Source organism: Meleagris gallopavo, chromosome 12, assembly GCF_000146605.3.
Source record: "Meleagris gallopavo isolate NT-WF06-2002-E0010 breed Aviagen turkey brand Nicholas breeding stock chromosome 12, Turkey_5.1, whole genome shotgun sequence".
NCBI classification, from domain to species: domain Eukaryota; kingdom Metazoa; phylum Chordata; class Aves; order Galliformes; family Phasianidae; genus Meleagris; species Meleagris gallopavo.
In genome coordinates, this window is record NC_015022.2 from 5064336 (window position 1) to 5079499 (window position 15164).

At 34.2% G+C, this 15164-nt stretch overlaps 1 protein-coding gene across 3 annotated transcripts in view; it reads left to right on the top strand.

Annotated features, from left to right (window-relative positions):
- LRRC49 (leucine rich repeat containing 49) overlaps nucleotides 1-14747 on the top strand; it is a 40942-nt gene extending 26195 nt beyond the window's left edge. Inside the window, exons 11-17 of one of the 3 annotated variants that reach the window (XR_004161032.1) lie at nucleotides 1344-1495; nucleotides 3195-3432; nucleotides 4540-4725; nucleotides 7022-7131; nucleotides 8199-8352; nucleotides 10169-10508; nucleotides 11334-14747. Coding sequence is in view for 2 of the 3 variants with exons in the window: in XM_019619410.2 (XP_019474955.1) it covers nucleotides 1344-1495; nucleotides 3195-3432; nucleotides 4540-4725; nucleotides 7022-7131; nucleotides 8199-8352; nucleotides 9779-9793; nucleotides 10183-10374 (1047 nt within the window). In the remaining variant the exon portion in view is untranslated. Of the gene's footprint in view, nucleotides 1-1343; nucleotides 1496-3194; nucleotides 3433-4539; nucleotides 4726-7021; nucleotides 7132-8198; nucleotides 8353-9778; nucleotides 9794-10168 lie in introns of all 3 variants that reach the window. The other 2 variants (XM_019619410.2, XM_019619409.2) reach the window with 2 other exon arrangements.
- The last annotated feature ends 417 nt before the right edge of the window (nucleotides 14748-15164 follow it).

Consider the following 15164-nt stretch of genomic DNA (forward strand, 5'->3'; position numbering starts at 1 on the left):
CTAAGTGGAATAAATGTCAAATGGCAGTATATTCTGTTTGATTCAGTGGGATGATTTGTATCTCTTTCCTTTGTAAAAATGGGTTCTTGTGAGCTTGGATTCTCTGTTGTGTATTGTCCCCCCCCCCCCCAGCTTCTGTTTGAATTGAATGGAACGAATCTGCTAGTAGATAAAATATCCAGTGGGGGGGAAATAAAATCTCCAAGTGCAAGATTTTAATGAGAGTTACCTTTGAAGAAAATACTTAGAGAATGATTTGCTGGAATTCTGTTGTTGTCACTTTCCTACAAACCTTTGTAAACTATATGTTGTGTAAAGGAAATCACAGGCATTCATATGATAGCAAGTAGCTGCTGCTTTCCTGTATCTGCAGCACTGAAAAGTCGATGTTGGCAGTGCTGCCTCCCTCTGCTCCTTGCAGATACTTCTTGGCCTTGACAGTGGAGTTCTTTATCCTTTTTCCACTACTAGTTTTTTTTTAAATCTTGCTAAAGCCCATTCTTCAGCGTGAGTCCACTGCATTATCAAACATAGCAGACCCCAAGATCTGTGTCACTGTGATGAGTCAGCACCTGCAGCATCAGATTTCCTTGTTGCTATAAAGTGTTTTACTGTGAATCGTTTATATGCTCTTTGTCAGTCTGAATACTAACTTTAAGGAAATACCTAGGCTGTTTAGTCACAGCTCATGAAATTTTTCAAAAGACAGTGTTCATTTGTAAAGCATTATCCTTTCTATCTCCAACATGGAGTACTCTGAGGAATGTTCTGTGTGGACTTTGTTACAGTGTTGTCTGCAATTTGCCCAGTGTGAAGGTATTACATAAAAGCATAAGATTAACAGTTCTGTGTTGCTTTTATAGATTAAATTTAAGCACAAAGAAAGTTTAGGTTAAAGCTAATATATCACAGTGTTAATTTCAAACTATAAAACTGGGTTAACTCTGCTTTTCTCTGTGGGCAAATGAAGTTAGTATTCATTTTTCTATTTGAAAAAAGACTATAACAAAATGTTGTGCTTTGTCTTGATTTTCCCTGTTTTGTCTGAACGTTAGCTCAAGGTACAGACTTGTTGTTACCCAGATCAGCCAGTTTAAACTTAATTTTCTACAGCTTGTCTAGATTAAGTCACTTGTTTCTATTATCACCAGTTTTGTGAAACCATTGTCGCCTGCGGGGCTGTGCAAAACAGTGCTTAAGTGATGCATTGAATTTACTGTGTACCAGTGCTTGTTTCTTCAATTTAAAATGTAACAATTTTTTGATTAAGCAATGTATTTGTTTTGTATCAAGCAAGTATGTTGATACTCTGCTGTCATAATTTATTACAACTGTCATTTCAGGAAAAAAAACGGTTAACAATTTGTAATATCGCTCGCCAGTGGGAGATACAGCAGAATCGAATAGATCTTGTGGCTTCTTTAAACCAAGATAAGGATAACCAGCCCTGTCCAATCAATGGCAGTGCTGCATATGTTTTTCCTGAAGAAAGCAGGTATTATGTTCAGGAATATTTCTTCCCATTCTTGCCCTACATTCTTATTCTCAACTCGGAGATCTGACTGTATTTCATTATCAAATGTAATCTATCTGAATTTATTCTGAAGAGATGTTTTACTTCACTGTTGAACAATGTTAGCTGTTGATTGTAAGTAATATATGCTTAATAAGTAATATAACAGCAACTAGTTGGCTAAAGAAGCCTACTGTAAATTTTTGTGATTTTTGCTAAATGAAGAACTTAGTGTTCGAAAAAGTGTTAAATACAAATTCTGGAGTCTGCATTGGGGAAATCAAAGGATTTATTTTCAAAACAAAAATATTCAAAAACCCCAATGTTTTAATAAACAGCATTGGGATTTTTGGAGTTGTTATAATGCTCTTAGGCAATTCACATTATATTCTGTTGTCTGAATTGGAGGATTATGTTTGGAACTTTTTCAGGAATGGGTAAAGAAATGAAAGTGTGCTAATAATGTTTATCACTAATTTAGATTAGTTTAAACAAATCAATGAAGATATGGCTGTGTCCTAGAATAAATAAGCCTTAAATAATACTGCCATCTTTTATCATGTAGCTGCCTGTTGCATTTTTACTCCTGGTAGCATAAAGTTGACAAGAATTTATTAACATGTTATATAATAATGAAGTTTTCAACATGAGTAATTAAGTAACAAAATGGTAAGTGAAAGTCAGCATGGGCGAGTAATGGCCTCTCAGGTAACTATTTCCAGTCAAAAGTGAAATCTTTAAACTTTTGATAAATACTGTCAAGAAAACATCAGCTGAGTGATCGTAATAGTGGAAAAACAAAAATATTAAATATTCTAAGATAGTTATAAAGAGCAAAACAGTAACAGTTGTTGTACAACTTTCTGAGCCTGTGGGTCTGTGGTTGCGTTCGTCTTGAATTCTTTGTGTGCTTCAGGTCAGTTCAGCTGCATATTGTGTGGGAAGTAAGATGCATAGAGAGGAGTGTTGAAAATAACAGGATGTGTTGTTTAATTTTAAAATTGATATTACAAATTTGGAAGCTCACACTCTTAAAAATCTGCTTAATAATCCTTATTACTTAAGAATTAAAGAACAATAATGAGATTAGTTCATCTCTAAGTAGAATAATGAATCCTGATCAGACAGTGTGACATAAGGGTTTTAGCTGAGTAGTGATACCGCTTTTAAGTGTGGAACTGATTGTTCAGCACTGTCAATAGCTTTGTCCTTGGCTGGTATTGTCGGATTTTTAACTGTCTGATTAATTGTCATAATTGGATCATACAGCGCTTATTCCTGTCAAAACTTCTACAGTTCATACAGAGAACAGAATCTGAAGGGGTCATAGCTCAGATAAGAATGTTGGTTGAAGTTCCTTTTAGGTAACTAAAATATGTTGATTTAAGTGAAGTAAAATTCTTAAGCAGGTTATTAAATATAAATGATGTTTTTTTGTGTTGTCCAACTCTAAAACTAACAGTCTTCCTGCCAAAACAGTAGAACTTTTCTAATGTTACTTGATGGAAAGAGAATTTTCCATCTTGTAACACTTCTGAACTATGCTGGGTAAAAATGGATGAAAACAGAATTGCAGTCATATTTGAGTTCAGGTTTTGGTGAATGAAAGGACTGTCATTCACTAGAACAATTTTACTACTATGAAATAATTTATATTACTGAATTTTTGTTTCCTCCGTAGGTCTCTTGATACAATATTGAACAGTGCAGTACAAGGTTTGTCTGTCCTTGAGTCTCATCTGGTGGAACTGGAAGGAGACACTCTTTACTTGTATGGTTCTGGAGCGCTGGAGTGCTTGGATCGGAACTGGAGTGTTCAAACAGCTGGAACTGTTGTCACAGTCTCCTTTGTGTTCATAGAATATGATGAAATTGTGCAAGTGTTAACAAAACTGAAGATAAAATTTCCTAATTCTGTGGTAAGAATGTCTCAAAATGTGAACAGCTTGAGAATATTTATTCTGTAATGGAACTTTAGTTTGGAAGTCACAATTGATTGTTTTATGTGAATAGATATATTTTTGAATTATGTTGTTTTCATCCTTTAATGTTCGTTTAATTTTGGCAGTTCTGAAAAAACAGGATTTTAATTCAATTCAGATTCTTCAACAGGATGGTGATTTTCTTCTCATTCTAGTAGTTATTTCCCACAGTTTGCTTGACCTGCCTGATTTTCTTTAAGTTGCAGAACTGCTGTGGAAACACAGTATTGTTATTCTACAGTATTACAGATAGATTATATCAGGAGTCCTTCATTTGTATTGTGAGATTAAGACCATCTATCTGGTAGGATAGAAAAGAGGTGAAATTCAAAGGGAGTAGCTGGTTTAATCAGTGCAGCTCTTGGAATTCTTCAGTTCCTGTTGAAGCAAAACAGCATAATGAGAAATCATTTCAGTACTTTCTTGGACAGGTAATTCTGTAGTTCTTAAGCAAGTAATAAAGTAATGATGACATACTTAAATGAACTTGTCACTCGGATTATATGCTTACTTAGCTTGCTGCTGCTTTTTACAATTGTAGATATAATACTACTTAATGGTTCTACTGAGAAATGAATTTGTGGGAAAAAGAATTGTTTCAATGAAATAAACTTGTTGGGCATGGCAAAATCTCAGCAATCTTCACCATCCATTTTTCCCCCTTTGCCTTTCTGTAGTGCTGCTATGTAGCTACATTTACTACGCTCATGGGAACATTAGTGTAAGACAGAGTTCAAAGAAACAGCTGACCTGAGTGCTAGTCTGTTACAATAATGTTTAATCAGTACATATTGTACTGATTTTTATGTGTGAATCTTGCCTTTGTTGGCAGAATTGAAATAAACCTTCCTCAAGCAGTATCACAGTCTTTTTGTGATATGAAAATGAGAATGCTGTTACTAAGTGGTTTATAATTTATTTAGGAACTTATATGTAATGTGGACGTTTTAGAATATGTACACAATTAATTTAGACATTGATGTTTTTCTCCCTAAAGACTATAAATGAAGTGAGCAGTTTATTGTTATTGTTTTCATTTTTAAGCACCTGAAGTTTAAGGAGACGAATCTTGTGACACTGCAGCAGTTCAATGCATTAGCCCAGCTGCATCGCATGGAACAGTTAACAGTTGATCCACAGGGAAATCCAGTTGTTAACTTTACTCTGTGGAAATACTATGTTCTGTTTAGATTGAACCATTTTAATCTACAGAAGATAAATGGAATTGAGGTAAGATGTTGCTGCTTCTTTCTTACTAGTGATCTTACATGATAAATTAGCAGATGTTTGGAGTTGCAAATGGTAGTCCAAACCTGCACCTGAGAGGTAGGAGAATACCTGAAGGCAAGACTTTTTATTATAATTTTGGAATATGTTTTTAAAAAGGTAGAGATCTGTTACTTTTGATTCTAGGCATGACTCTGGTATGTTCAAAAGCATCAAAATTCTTAGTGCTGGATATTTGTGCGGAAATGTGCATTTGACAGACTGCCTTGTAGCTTACCGTATACTATGTATTCCAGTGCTAGATAATATAGCTTAAATTGACTTTCCTTCAAGTGTATTAAGTGGACAATATTGGTGGTAGGTGGGTGTTTGGACTAGATCATCTTAGAGGTCTTTCCCAACCTTAATGATTCTATGATTGAACAGTCTGTCAAATAGAGTTTTTTATTAATGTTTGCCATGTACAATATCATTATTGTTTAAGAAGCAAATTCTTTTCTTTGAGATATGTTATTTAAAATTTCCCAGTGATAGGAATCTCAGATTAATTAAAATAGCTGTCAAGGTTTGAAGTTATTAAACTTGACAAAATGCTCTGTGCCAAATGGTATGGCATACAGGATAACAAATGCACTACAGTTATTGAGTTGGTGCCTGTTTTCCTAACGTACTGCACTTGGCAAGAAGGCTGTGTAATGGACTTGCATTGATGTGGTATTACTGTTATAATCCTTTTGTGATTAATGGAGCAAAGAATGTATTGGCATAAGATGGAGAACATGAGTTTCTATGAACTATAGTGTGTATTTAGCGCTGGTGTCTCTGTTGACCTTGTCCTTATGCTTCTCTTAACATAAATAAATTAATTAAAATCCCTTCTTTTTCTGGCAGATCTTTTTCTGGCTACAGTGCCCTTTGTTTCCTTCGCTGCCTTCTGTACGCTTTGTTTCAGACCTTGCTTCTGTTAATAGACTGCTTAGTGAGGTCCTTTACTTTTAGACCACTAAAGATTTATTTCATTTTAAATGAAAGTGATCAAAAAGTAAACACTGTGAAAACAGTGTTTAATTTAATTAAGAAATGTAACTAGAAATTACGTTTGTAATTTCCTGTACTGTTTTTCTGTGGGGAGTTTCTCCCTGCATTATGCTGTTGCAATATATGCCATACAAGGACATATTGTATAGTCTATAAATGTTAAATAGGAATATGAATTTTGACTGAAATTTCATTTCATTCACACACTTGCACAATATAGAAGAAAAAGGTTATGTGAAAGTATCTGATAAATACTGTAGTTAGTTACTGTAGTTTATTTAAAAATGGGTTGCTTGTCAGAAATATGTAAATCTTGACAGAAATTAAATTTGATCCAGAAGTTAAGAAGTCACTGACTGAGTTTCGTTGTACTGTGCTGTACAGGTAAGACTTAAATAATCATAAAGATTCCTTCCTTGGAAAACCAAGGGTCTAGGAGCTGTGCTAACAAACTTTTGGCAGTTCAGATCAGTTCATAATTTGGTCCTCTGGCAGTGATGGTCTCTGTTTCTTTTGCCCTAAGTTTACTAGTTAAGACGAACAAAAATAACAAAGATCAACCAAACAATGGAAATATTCCACCTGCATTATAGTAAACTGAAGTGTAAAAATCATCATGAAAAGTTTTCAACCATTGGAAGTAAGTTAAGAATATCTTAATAGAATTAATTGTGACAGTGTAGATTGCATGTGCAGAAATATATAATGAGCAAACTATATACTCTTGACTTCAGAAATGCAGCCACTTCTCCTAATTTGTGTGCGTGCATGCGTGTGTGTGTGTGTGTGTGTGTGTATAATAAGCCTTTCCTATGATTCTGCCAAAATCAGAGAGACTTTAGCTTATCTTTTAACATGTGGATGACAGTGTCTTCTAGTTCCTTTGGTGTAGCTTGATCCAGTATTTCCAGCAGACCTTCTTTAAGCATGTGTAGTGTGGAACATAATTAATGTCTGACATTCATGTACTTAATAAATCATTATAAAATTCCTCATTTCAAGAGCATAGAGTACCATATACATACATTAAAGTTCACAGAATTATAGGAAATAAACAAGCACAAGTATCTAATTTGGTTTCTTTTAAGGTATATTGAAAGTGCTATTGAAATCAAATCTACATTTTGAAGGTATGCCTGTAGCAGATCTGCAGTGTTTTGCATAGTAAATGTCAGTTAGCCCATTCCATCCATGTATGGAATGAATTATGAATGTGCCAGTTTTGAACCTTCTCTCTCTCACTTTTTGTTTTTCCTCACAGGTTACTCAAGATGATGTTGTAATGGCAGAAAGGCTCTTTGGCATTCTGGCATATGTAGCATCTTCTGAGCTGCCCCGTTATCGCTTGCTTTCGTCATTTGGAGAATCTAGGTAAATTTGTTGTTAAGATTCAAGAAGGAGTGCAGAGGCTCTGTTGTTCTTTAAATAATACAGTCACTGTCTGAAATTGCAACACATGTTTCTGAGCGAATTAAGTTTTCTCGTTTAGCTCGTTTGGTTTCTCTGTTGTTATTCTGTTGAGTTCCTTTTTTGTAAGAGATACATATTGGTACTGTTAATGAGCCTTGAAGAACTGTGTACATTAGAACATAAATTCCTTAAAACTGAGATGAGATTTGTCTGAATGGAATGTACTGTCACTTTAGTGGTGTATCATTGTGGCGGTTAGAACAATGAGATTACCATATTTCACTGACATTTCAGAGAAACTGCACATAGAAAAAATACAATAAACTGAAGTGGAATTTGTCTGGAATGTATTGTTTATTGTTTTTGTAATTTTCCACGATGTCATTCATGATAAATTCTTTCTAGGTAAAGAGATAAAAATGTCACAAGTAACATCTTACAGAAGATAGGTTCTTTGCATACTATAGTATTACACTTCCTGATTGATGAAGACAGATGTTTTCACAGAGGCTGCATGAGGTCTGCTGAGTAAGATGAGAGGCACATGAACACAAATGCCCTGCTTGTTTAATTCTCCAATTGTGCTGGTATTGGTGAGGATTCGTGTGTTTTCAAAGTGCAGATGCAGACTTACTTTGTGGCTATTTCGTAATAGAAGACTGTAACAGTTCACGTATCTAAGGGTTCATGCTGTAAGAAAAAAGTTGTTGAAAAAGACTAAAAATATTTAGTCTTAGTCTTCTACAGATGGTTACTTTTAAATTTAAGTTGCAAGGCTTCCCATTTAGGTGATGAAATGGGATACATGTCAAAATATCAGTTGTATAGGAGTAAAGTAACTGCGAACTATTTAGAATCATCTGAGTATTGTGAGTAACTTGAGGATACAATAAACTTAAAAGCTCACAAATGACATGTTCAAAGGAAGTAGAGGGGAAAGAAACCTCACAATCATTAGGAACGTGTGCACTTAAAGACAGTAATAAAATCCATCAATTAAAACTGTAAATCTCATATTTTTTCTGAAGGATGAAGCAATTCAGTTATCTTCTGGAGGGAAAGGGGAAGAAATCTGGGACCGGAAATGAGGAAAGTAGTGATAACAGACGAGCTGGGAGAGAAAGCTCTGCTCGAGCAACACTGAATTACATCACAAAGGACTTTCATATGGAAAAACTTGAAGTAAGTGTATCATTATAAAATACTTTTTTCCTCTGTTATGTAACCTTTGACTACTACCAAGTTTCTGTCTTGCAGTTGTGAATGGTTATTTTAAAATATCGCTACTTACCATATTTGCATGTTTAATCAAACATTTTAGCTAGCTAATCTGTTCCTGAGTCCTGGGTAATGATCAGTTTGTGTCTTCAAAGAAATGGCTCCTGTATTGTGCTGAATACATGAATACATTCCTACCTTGTATTGCATTGATGATAAAATGTACCTACAGTAGTAAAATGTGGAAGGGAAAAAAAAGAAACAACAACAAAAAACCTGCTCACTTCTTGTGAAGATAAAAGTACGTTGCACATAATAAGATTTTGTTTATGGAAGTCAGAAAGCATGTTCCAAAGAAACTTGGTGAAGAATGCTTTCAGCCAAAACTTGAGTTAGCACCAGGTCTACCAATAAAGAATATTTTCCTAGCTTTTAAGGGAGTTATCATTAATAAAGTTGCATGCCGGTTTTTTTTTTTTTTTTTTTTTTTTTCTTTCCAGACAAGTGCATCAGTCACTCTAGCTTAATTTTGTATTTCTGATCTGCTAAATTTTCTGGCTGGGCAGAGAATAGGTGTCCAGGGAGAATGAGCTTTCATCAACAGTCGCTTTTCTGAGCAGACACTGAGTTACAGCTGTATGCATCCTGTTTCCTACATTTGTCCTGTTACTTGCTTTTTGGTTATGTTGAAATATGTAAATCCTCTAAGTGCCAGAAGTTTAATCAGGGATCAATAAGCACTGAATTCAATTATTGCACTGTAGTTTTATTATCTAAGATACATATCATTGAAAAAAGAGGGTGTCAAGCACCTGTAAGCTAGTAGTAAGTTAACCTGGTTAGCAAACTACATTAAGTTACTAGGTAAACTTTACTAAAGTAACATAATACATGTGATTAAATTAGTATATAGCTGAATGTGATAGGTTAGATTGAATGAAAAAATAATCTGTTTTATCAGGTGAAATAACTGGAAAGTATTTTCTCTACTTTATCTGTCAATTAGGAAAACTTCAATTTCAATGGCCTGAAGTTTGACCTAACATTTTTAGCAGTCCCACAAACCAAATTAGTTAAGTATATACCAGCAGTATAACTGTTCTATGCTTATTATGAAACCACAGAAACAGGGATTCATACAGTTTGTCTAAAATGCAGAGCCAGTAGTTTTTTATTATTAATCATGAAATTACTGTTAAAGTTTTGGGTTACTTCAGTACCTAATAAAGTACATATTATGAGCTATGCACTTGCCAGAGTCCATCAGGAAGACTATGAAGGAGGGTGCAGACTGGCTTATTGTTCTGGTGATAATATGTCTTGTTCTTAGTGCAGGTAGATAAATGTATGCTTTCCAACTGTTGTGCTGTAGTCATGGAAAGCTAGAAAGGAATGGAAGGAAATGGCTGCTTCTTCATAATTCTGTAGGCTTTGCACTGCTGACCTCAGAAGGCAAATACAAATAAATAAATTGTTGTGCTGGTAAAAGATATTTATATGACTACTTAACTGGATTTCAGCTGGATTAATTTATTCATGTGCTTTGAATATTACAAGTATGACAAAACTGTGTGGCCATAATCAAGAAAACTTAAATAGACATGAGGTTGTGCAGTTTAAAACAATCAGAAAATTTTGCCTCTTCTCATGTTAATCACTTTTAAAACTTATTAAATTTCTGTGGTTTGGGGCTTATTTTTATTTGTTTGTTTTGAGTTTGATTTTTGTTTAACCTTTTCTTCCTTGTCTTATGCAATATGTAATGATTTCTCCCCTGCAGGAAATCAAGGAAAGAAAACATTTTGCCAAACATATGTCAAGAATTTAGTGAAAGAAGCTGCTGACATCCATATGAAAAATGAGTCCTTGCAGAAGCTCTGGCCTCAAATGTTCATTGAACTTGTCAGAGATGCAGTGATAGAAATACGCAATAAAAATTCCTACATGAAACTCAGCTTACAGCGGATCACTGATCAAAAACAGTAGAATCAAGACCTGTTTTCTTGCAAGCTTTTGCTTTCTGGTTTGGATAACGATTCTCGAACTCAAAACAATAGAATGTAAAATTACCATCACAATGAAACACATTCTTACTACTCCCTTGCTCTCCCCAGACAAAGGTTACCTTTAAATCTTAATTAACTCTGTTTTCATAGCTTTCTTGATAGTGTTCAATTACAAACTTACTTGCATAAAGCATTAACAGTGATTCCTTGGCTGAAGTGAAGAGATAGCATAATCACCAAGTTACTTCTATGCCATGTTTCACTACGTTCTTGTTCATTTTTTTCTGCTATCCTTGCTTTGGTAGCACTATTGCATTGATGTTAAGGAACAAGTTTACAAACTGCTTATTTATTTATTTATTTTTGTTAAAGGCTTTTTGATTGTCAACTTTTTGACTATTTCCTGCTGTCTTAAAAAATAAAATAGGAATATTGGCAATTTTTTTAATGATCAAAAACTAGTAAATTATTGCTTGTACACTCTAAGGTTGATGAACAGTTTATACTATTTGATTTGCCAGATTATATAACACATTTTCAGATCAAGTCCATGACACTTCTTGGAATATTTAATTAACCTAATTCTTAACAAGTGGCCCAAACTGGACTTCAAGTTTTTTTTTCATTAATTTATGTTAGTTTTTGTGAATTATTATAGGTAAATATGAAATTGGGGATATTGTATTTAAGCTTTATTTTTATTTTTATAATTTATTGACAATAACAAATTCTTACTTTTTGAGTTTTGTTGAATAACAAAATTCATGATGAAAATTCATCATGATTTCAGATGAACTGAAAAGCATGCATTAAATTTGATAAGGAAATTGATGAATGCTGTTCAGTTGTAATCACTGACAACTGTTCCATTTCTGTGTCTGTGTGAAAATTTCAGACTTTTATCAATAAAAATAAATTACTCACTTTTACCTTTCACAGATAATTGGAAGAAGCACTGTATGCAAAGAAAAGGCTTGTCCTTAATGCTGCATGAAGAGATGAGATGCAACTTGCCCTCGCAATCTAAAACACGTTCCATAGTCCACTGTAAATACCTCATTATCTTCTGCCCAGAAATTGAATTTAGGAAATGCTAGCAAGTTCAACTGATTCCTATAGTCAGTATTTATATGTGGCTAGAAAGTTGTGCCATTTGAAGTTTGGTATTCTGTATATCTTAGTAAAAGAATCCAAATTCTTGATTATTATTACTATTATTATTTTTACTCAATTCAAATTGGTCTAATTTTATGTAAGCTCATTTATAAGAAAAAAAATCATAAAGCAAACTTCTTGGAATGGTTTATATGGCTCAGAACTATGTTGTTTTTCCTACTTTATGAACAAAACTTCCTGGCAAAGCAGAGGTAAGTTTCTATGTCCTGAAAAAGGCTTTGAGTCAGTAGCAGGAGTCAGGTCAAAGCCTTCTTGGAACATAGTATATTTGCATTCAGATCACACTGGTGTATCTCAGTTATTATCATTTCCAGAGCATGTTACAGACTAATGGTGGCATGCATATCACTGAATATAGCTTCTAAGCATTTTTGGTTTGACTTATGGTATATGGGAACTTCAAAACCATACTTGCAGATAATTACCTTTTAGTATTTACAGAATCAAATAGAGGTTAAATCACTTTAAATTTCATGAAATGTTAGAAATCCTAAAGAAACTGCTTCAGCAGTCATCAGATTTCAATAGAATTAATCACCCGTTCAGGCTTTTTGAAAAGTTTAATGGAATTTAAAATAAGGTGAATGTATTTGATAGGATTTCTTTCTTCTTTCCATTGGAAAACCACTCTCTCAAGTTTTATGTTTTCCCTTAATAAAAAGGTACCAAAGCCCATATGAAAAGGCGGCTGGATAGGGGTGGAGGTGGGGAGAAGAATTTGCTATGTAGATATGCCATCAGTATAGAAAGACTTGCAAAAGTTTTTTGGATCTATCAGTTACTTTACGTCATTTCTGTGCAAGGAGGGGCGAGTGGAGCAATTCCAGCTTCTGCATGGGGACAAAAAGCTCAGCAGCTGTGTGAAAGTGCAAAACTCTCTTGATGATATAGCCAGAGCAGATGGGCCCCTTTTGAATCACATTCAGCAGTAATAAAACATTGGAAAAAAATGCTTTAAGAAGGGTAGCTAGGCCTAGAAGAACAGGAAGTTCTCCATGGGAAAATCCAGAGAAAAGCCAGACTTTGTGATGCTATGGCTTTAGAGGTGTAACCCTAATTGAAGGCTTTAAGGTATGATCTTGAAAAAAACAAATGACATAAAATAGAGCGTATTAACTGAGAATTGTATGAACTTTTCCTTAGAATACTCTTTATCCCCAGTAGTCTGTGAATGCTGCCAGTTTTAGTGTTTTTTCTCTAATAGCAGCTGTTTGTGACAGGCTTCTTAGGTCATGAAGTGAAAGTTGTTAGGCAGCTATTATAAATGAAGTAAAGATTAAAATTGAGCTGTGTAGTATCTTACATGAAACCAGTAGGAACAAAAATCATTGTATTTTTCGTAATTCTTTCTCAAAACAAATGAATGAGGGACTAAAGTGATGTTGGGTCTTAATACTTCGGGTTCTGAACTGCCAGCTGATTTTAAAATTGTTAGTATGTTATGTATAGCTTATGCATGCATCATATTTGTTTATATCAGTTCATGCAGACTACTGTGACCCATTACTGTAGTTGGTTATTAATGAATTTCTGAATACCTACAAATATGAAGGTGGTATAAGCTACAGATTCTGAAAATTAAATGCTACATACATAAACTTTCTGTATGTTAACATGTATAATTTGAGAAGTTAAAAAAGCCACTGATTTTCAAGCTGATGACCTTTTAGTAAAGCCTTTCAGGATGAAAAGAATTGTGCTCTCGCTTCAAAAGCCTCTAAATGCTGCATAACACCATATTTTGATACCTTTAGTATTTCATGGATAACCCATTGAAAATGGACCCTTGTGATCCTCTCATGTAGTCTGACTTTGTGCACAAGACAGGAGGTGTAATTGTATAATATATATATATCAATTGGAAATCATCTTAAAGATTAAAATATTTCAGTCAGAAGAGTATCTTTTTAAACTTCTTTTTCATTGATTTCAGGATGATTAACATGTTGTTCTTGTTTTCTGAGAAATATTTGCTCTGTCTCCAGCTATGGGTGGATAATGATGTATTTTATTTTGATTCAGTTTTGGTTTAGCTGTGTCATGCATGAAGGCCCCGTTATGTCATGCAGTCATCGTTTATTCTGCAACTGAAATTTAGTCCTCAGTAAGAAGAGTAATGAAGAGCTGTGTTTCATTCACTTCATTTGATATAGGATAAGAGAAAATAATATAGCTGCAGATAAGCCCCCAAAGTGAAACAAAGAGAGATGTGATTCACTTGGTGCAAACCAAAAGCTGATGCTGTCAGTTTTGAGGAAAAAAAGGTACTGGGAAGAGTTCTGTCAGAGCTCAGTAAAGTAAGCAAAACCAATTTACTGACTGGGGCCAAGTGTTCATTTTGAAAGCTGTTTTATATCCCTGATCAACACTGCCTAGAAAAGCAGAGTATCTTGTTTGCTACTACAGATGGTTGTACTTCTATCATATAAGTTACTTAATAATAAATATTAACCTATTAAAACACAGATCATCTGCAATTTGTACAAACATTCTGCAGATTTAAGACTTCTTTCTTTGTCAAAGCTGTCAGCTGTAAAAGTAACAAACATTTATGTTTATTGCTATTTTTTTATCATAGTGATGTAACACAATTAACTGCTTTTTGTTAGGTAGTTTAATTAAAGAAGCTGAAGCAAATGCCTGCTATTTCATACTATTAAGCAAAATGCACAAATATATAATTTAGATTGAGGAGTCAATACTCATTGAAAATCATGGTAAAAACCACCTTGTTTAAATTTGGAACAGACTGCTTGTACACTTCTGTTCTCATATCACATAAACTTCATCTAGAAGTCTAGTATCAGTGCAATCATTTTTTCTTTGGTTTAAATTGGAGCCATTGGTCTTTTAGGGAATTTTGAAACTTAGTGCTTTGTTACTCACATATTGAAGGAGGGGGGAAAAGATGAGAAGAGCTGTCACTTCGCTCTGTGGTGTGATAAAGTTGCTTTCTCTCACAAGTGAATGTAAACTGATTTTTGTGTGTAGAGAGGATAAGTTACACACACACCTCAGACATTTTTACAAAAGGCTCATTAGTATTTTCTTACATGTAACTACAGCGGATCCAGTTTTGTTGGCCAGCTTTGCTAGGTTTCTGTTATCAGGAATAAAGATAAGCTTATCTGGAGGAACACTTTTCTTTGTCTACTGTGATTTAAAAAAAAAAAAAAATTCCTCTGCAGGCTCTGTACTGTACTTCATATACTGTGCTTGTGTATTCATAGCTGAATGGATGCCTCTGCTGGTCTAAAATGTCAGGGAGACCTGGCGAAGAATTGAGAAGTCTTAATGGGGAAAAACTTCTCAAAGTCTGTATTTCTTTGTTTATTTCAGTTATGGGTGGGTGGATGTATTGCAAGTGGAAACATCATTTACAAAAGTACACTGAACACAGAACGGCAGATGACAGCAGGTTATAGTTTGTATACCAAATCTAGCATTGGAGATATCCACAACCCCAATAAATGTGTCTGTGCAAGGCAGCCCTGTATTGTTAAGTACTGGCTGCGATGATTTGATGAAACTTTTACTTGTAAATATTTATTCCAACACTTTGGAAAACATAAATTGATGGTTTAACGATTGCTT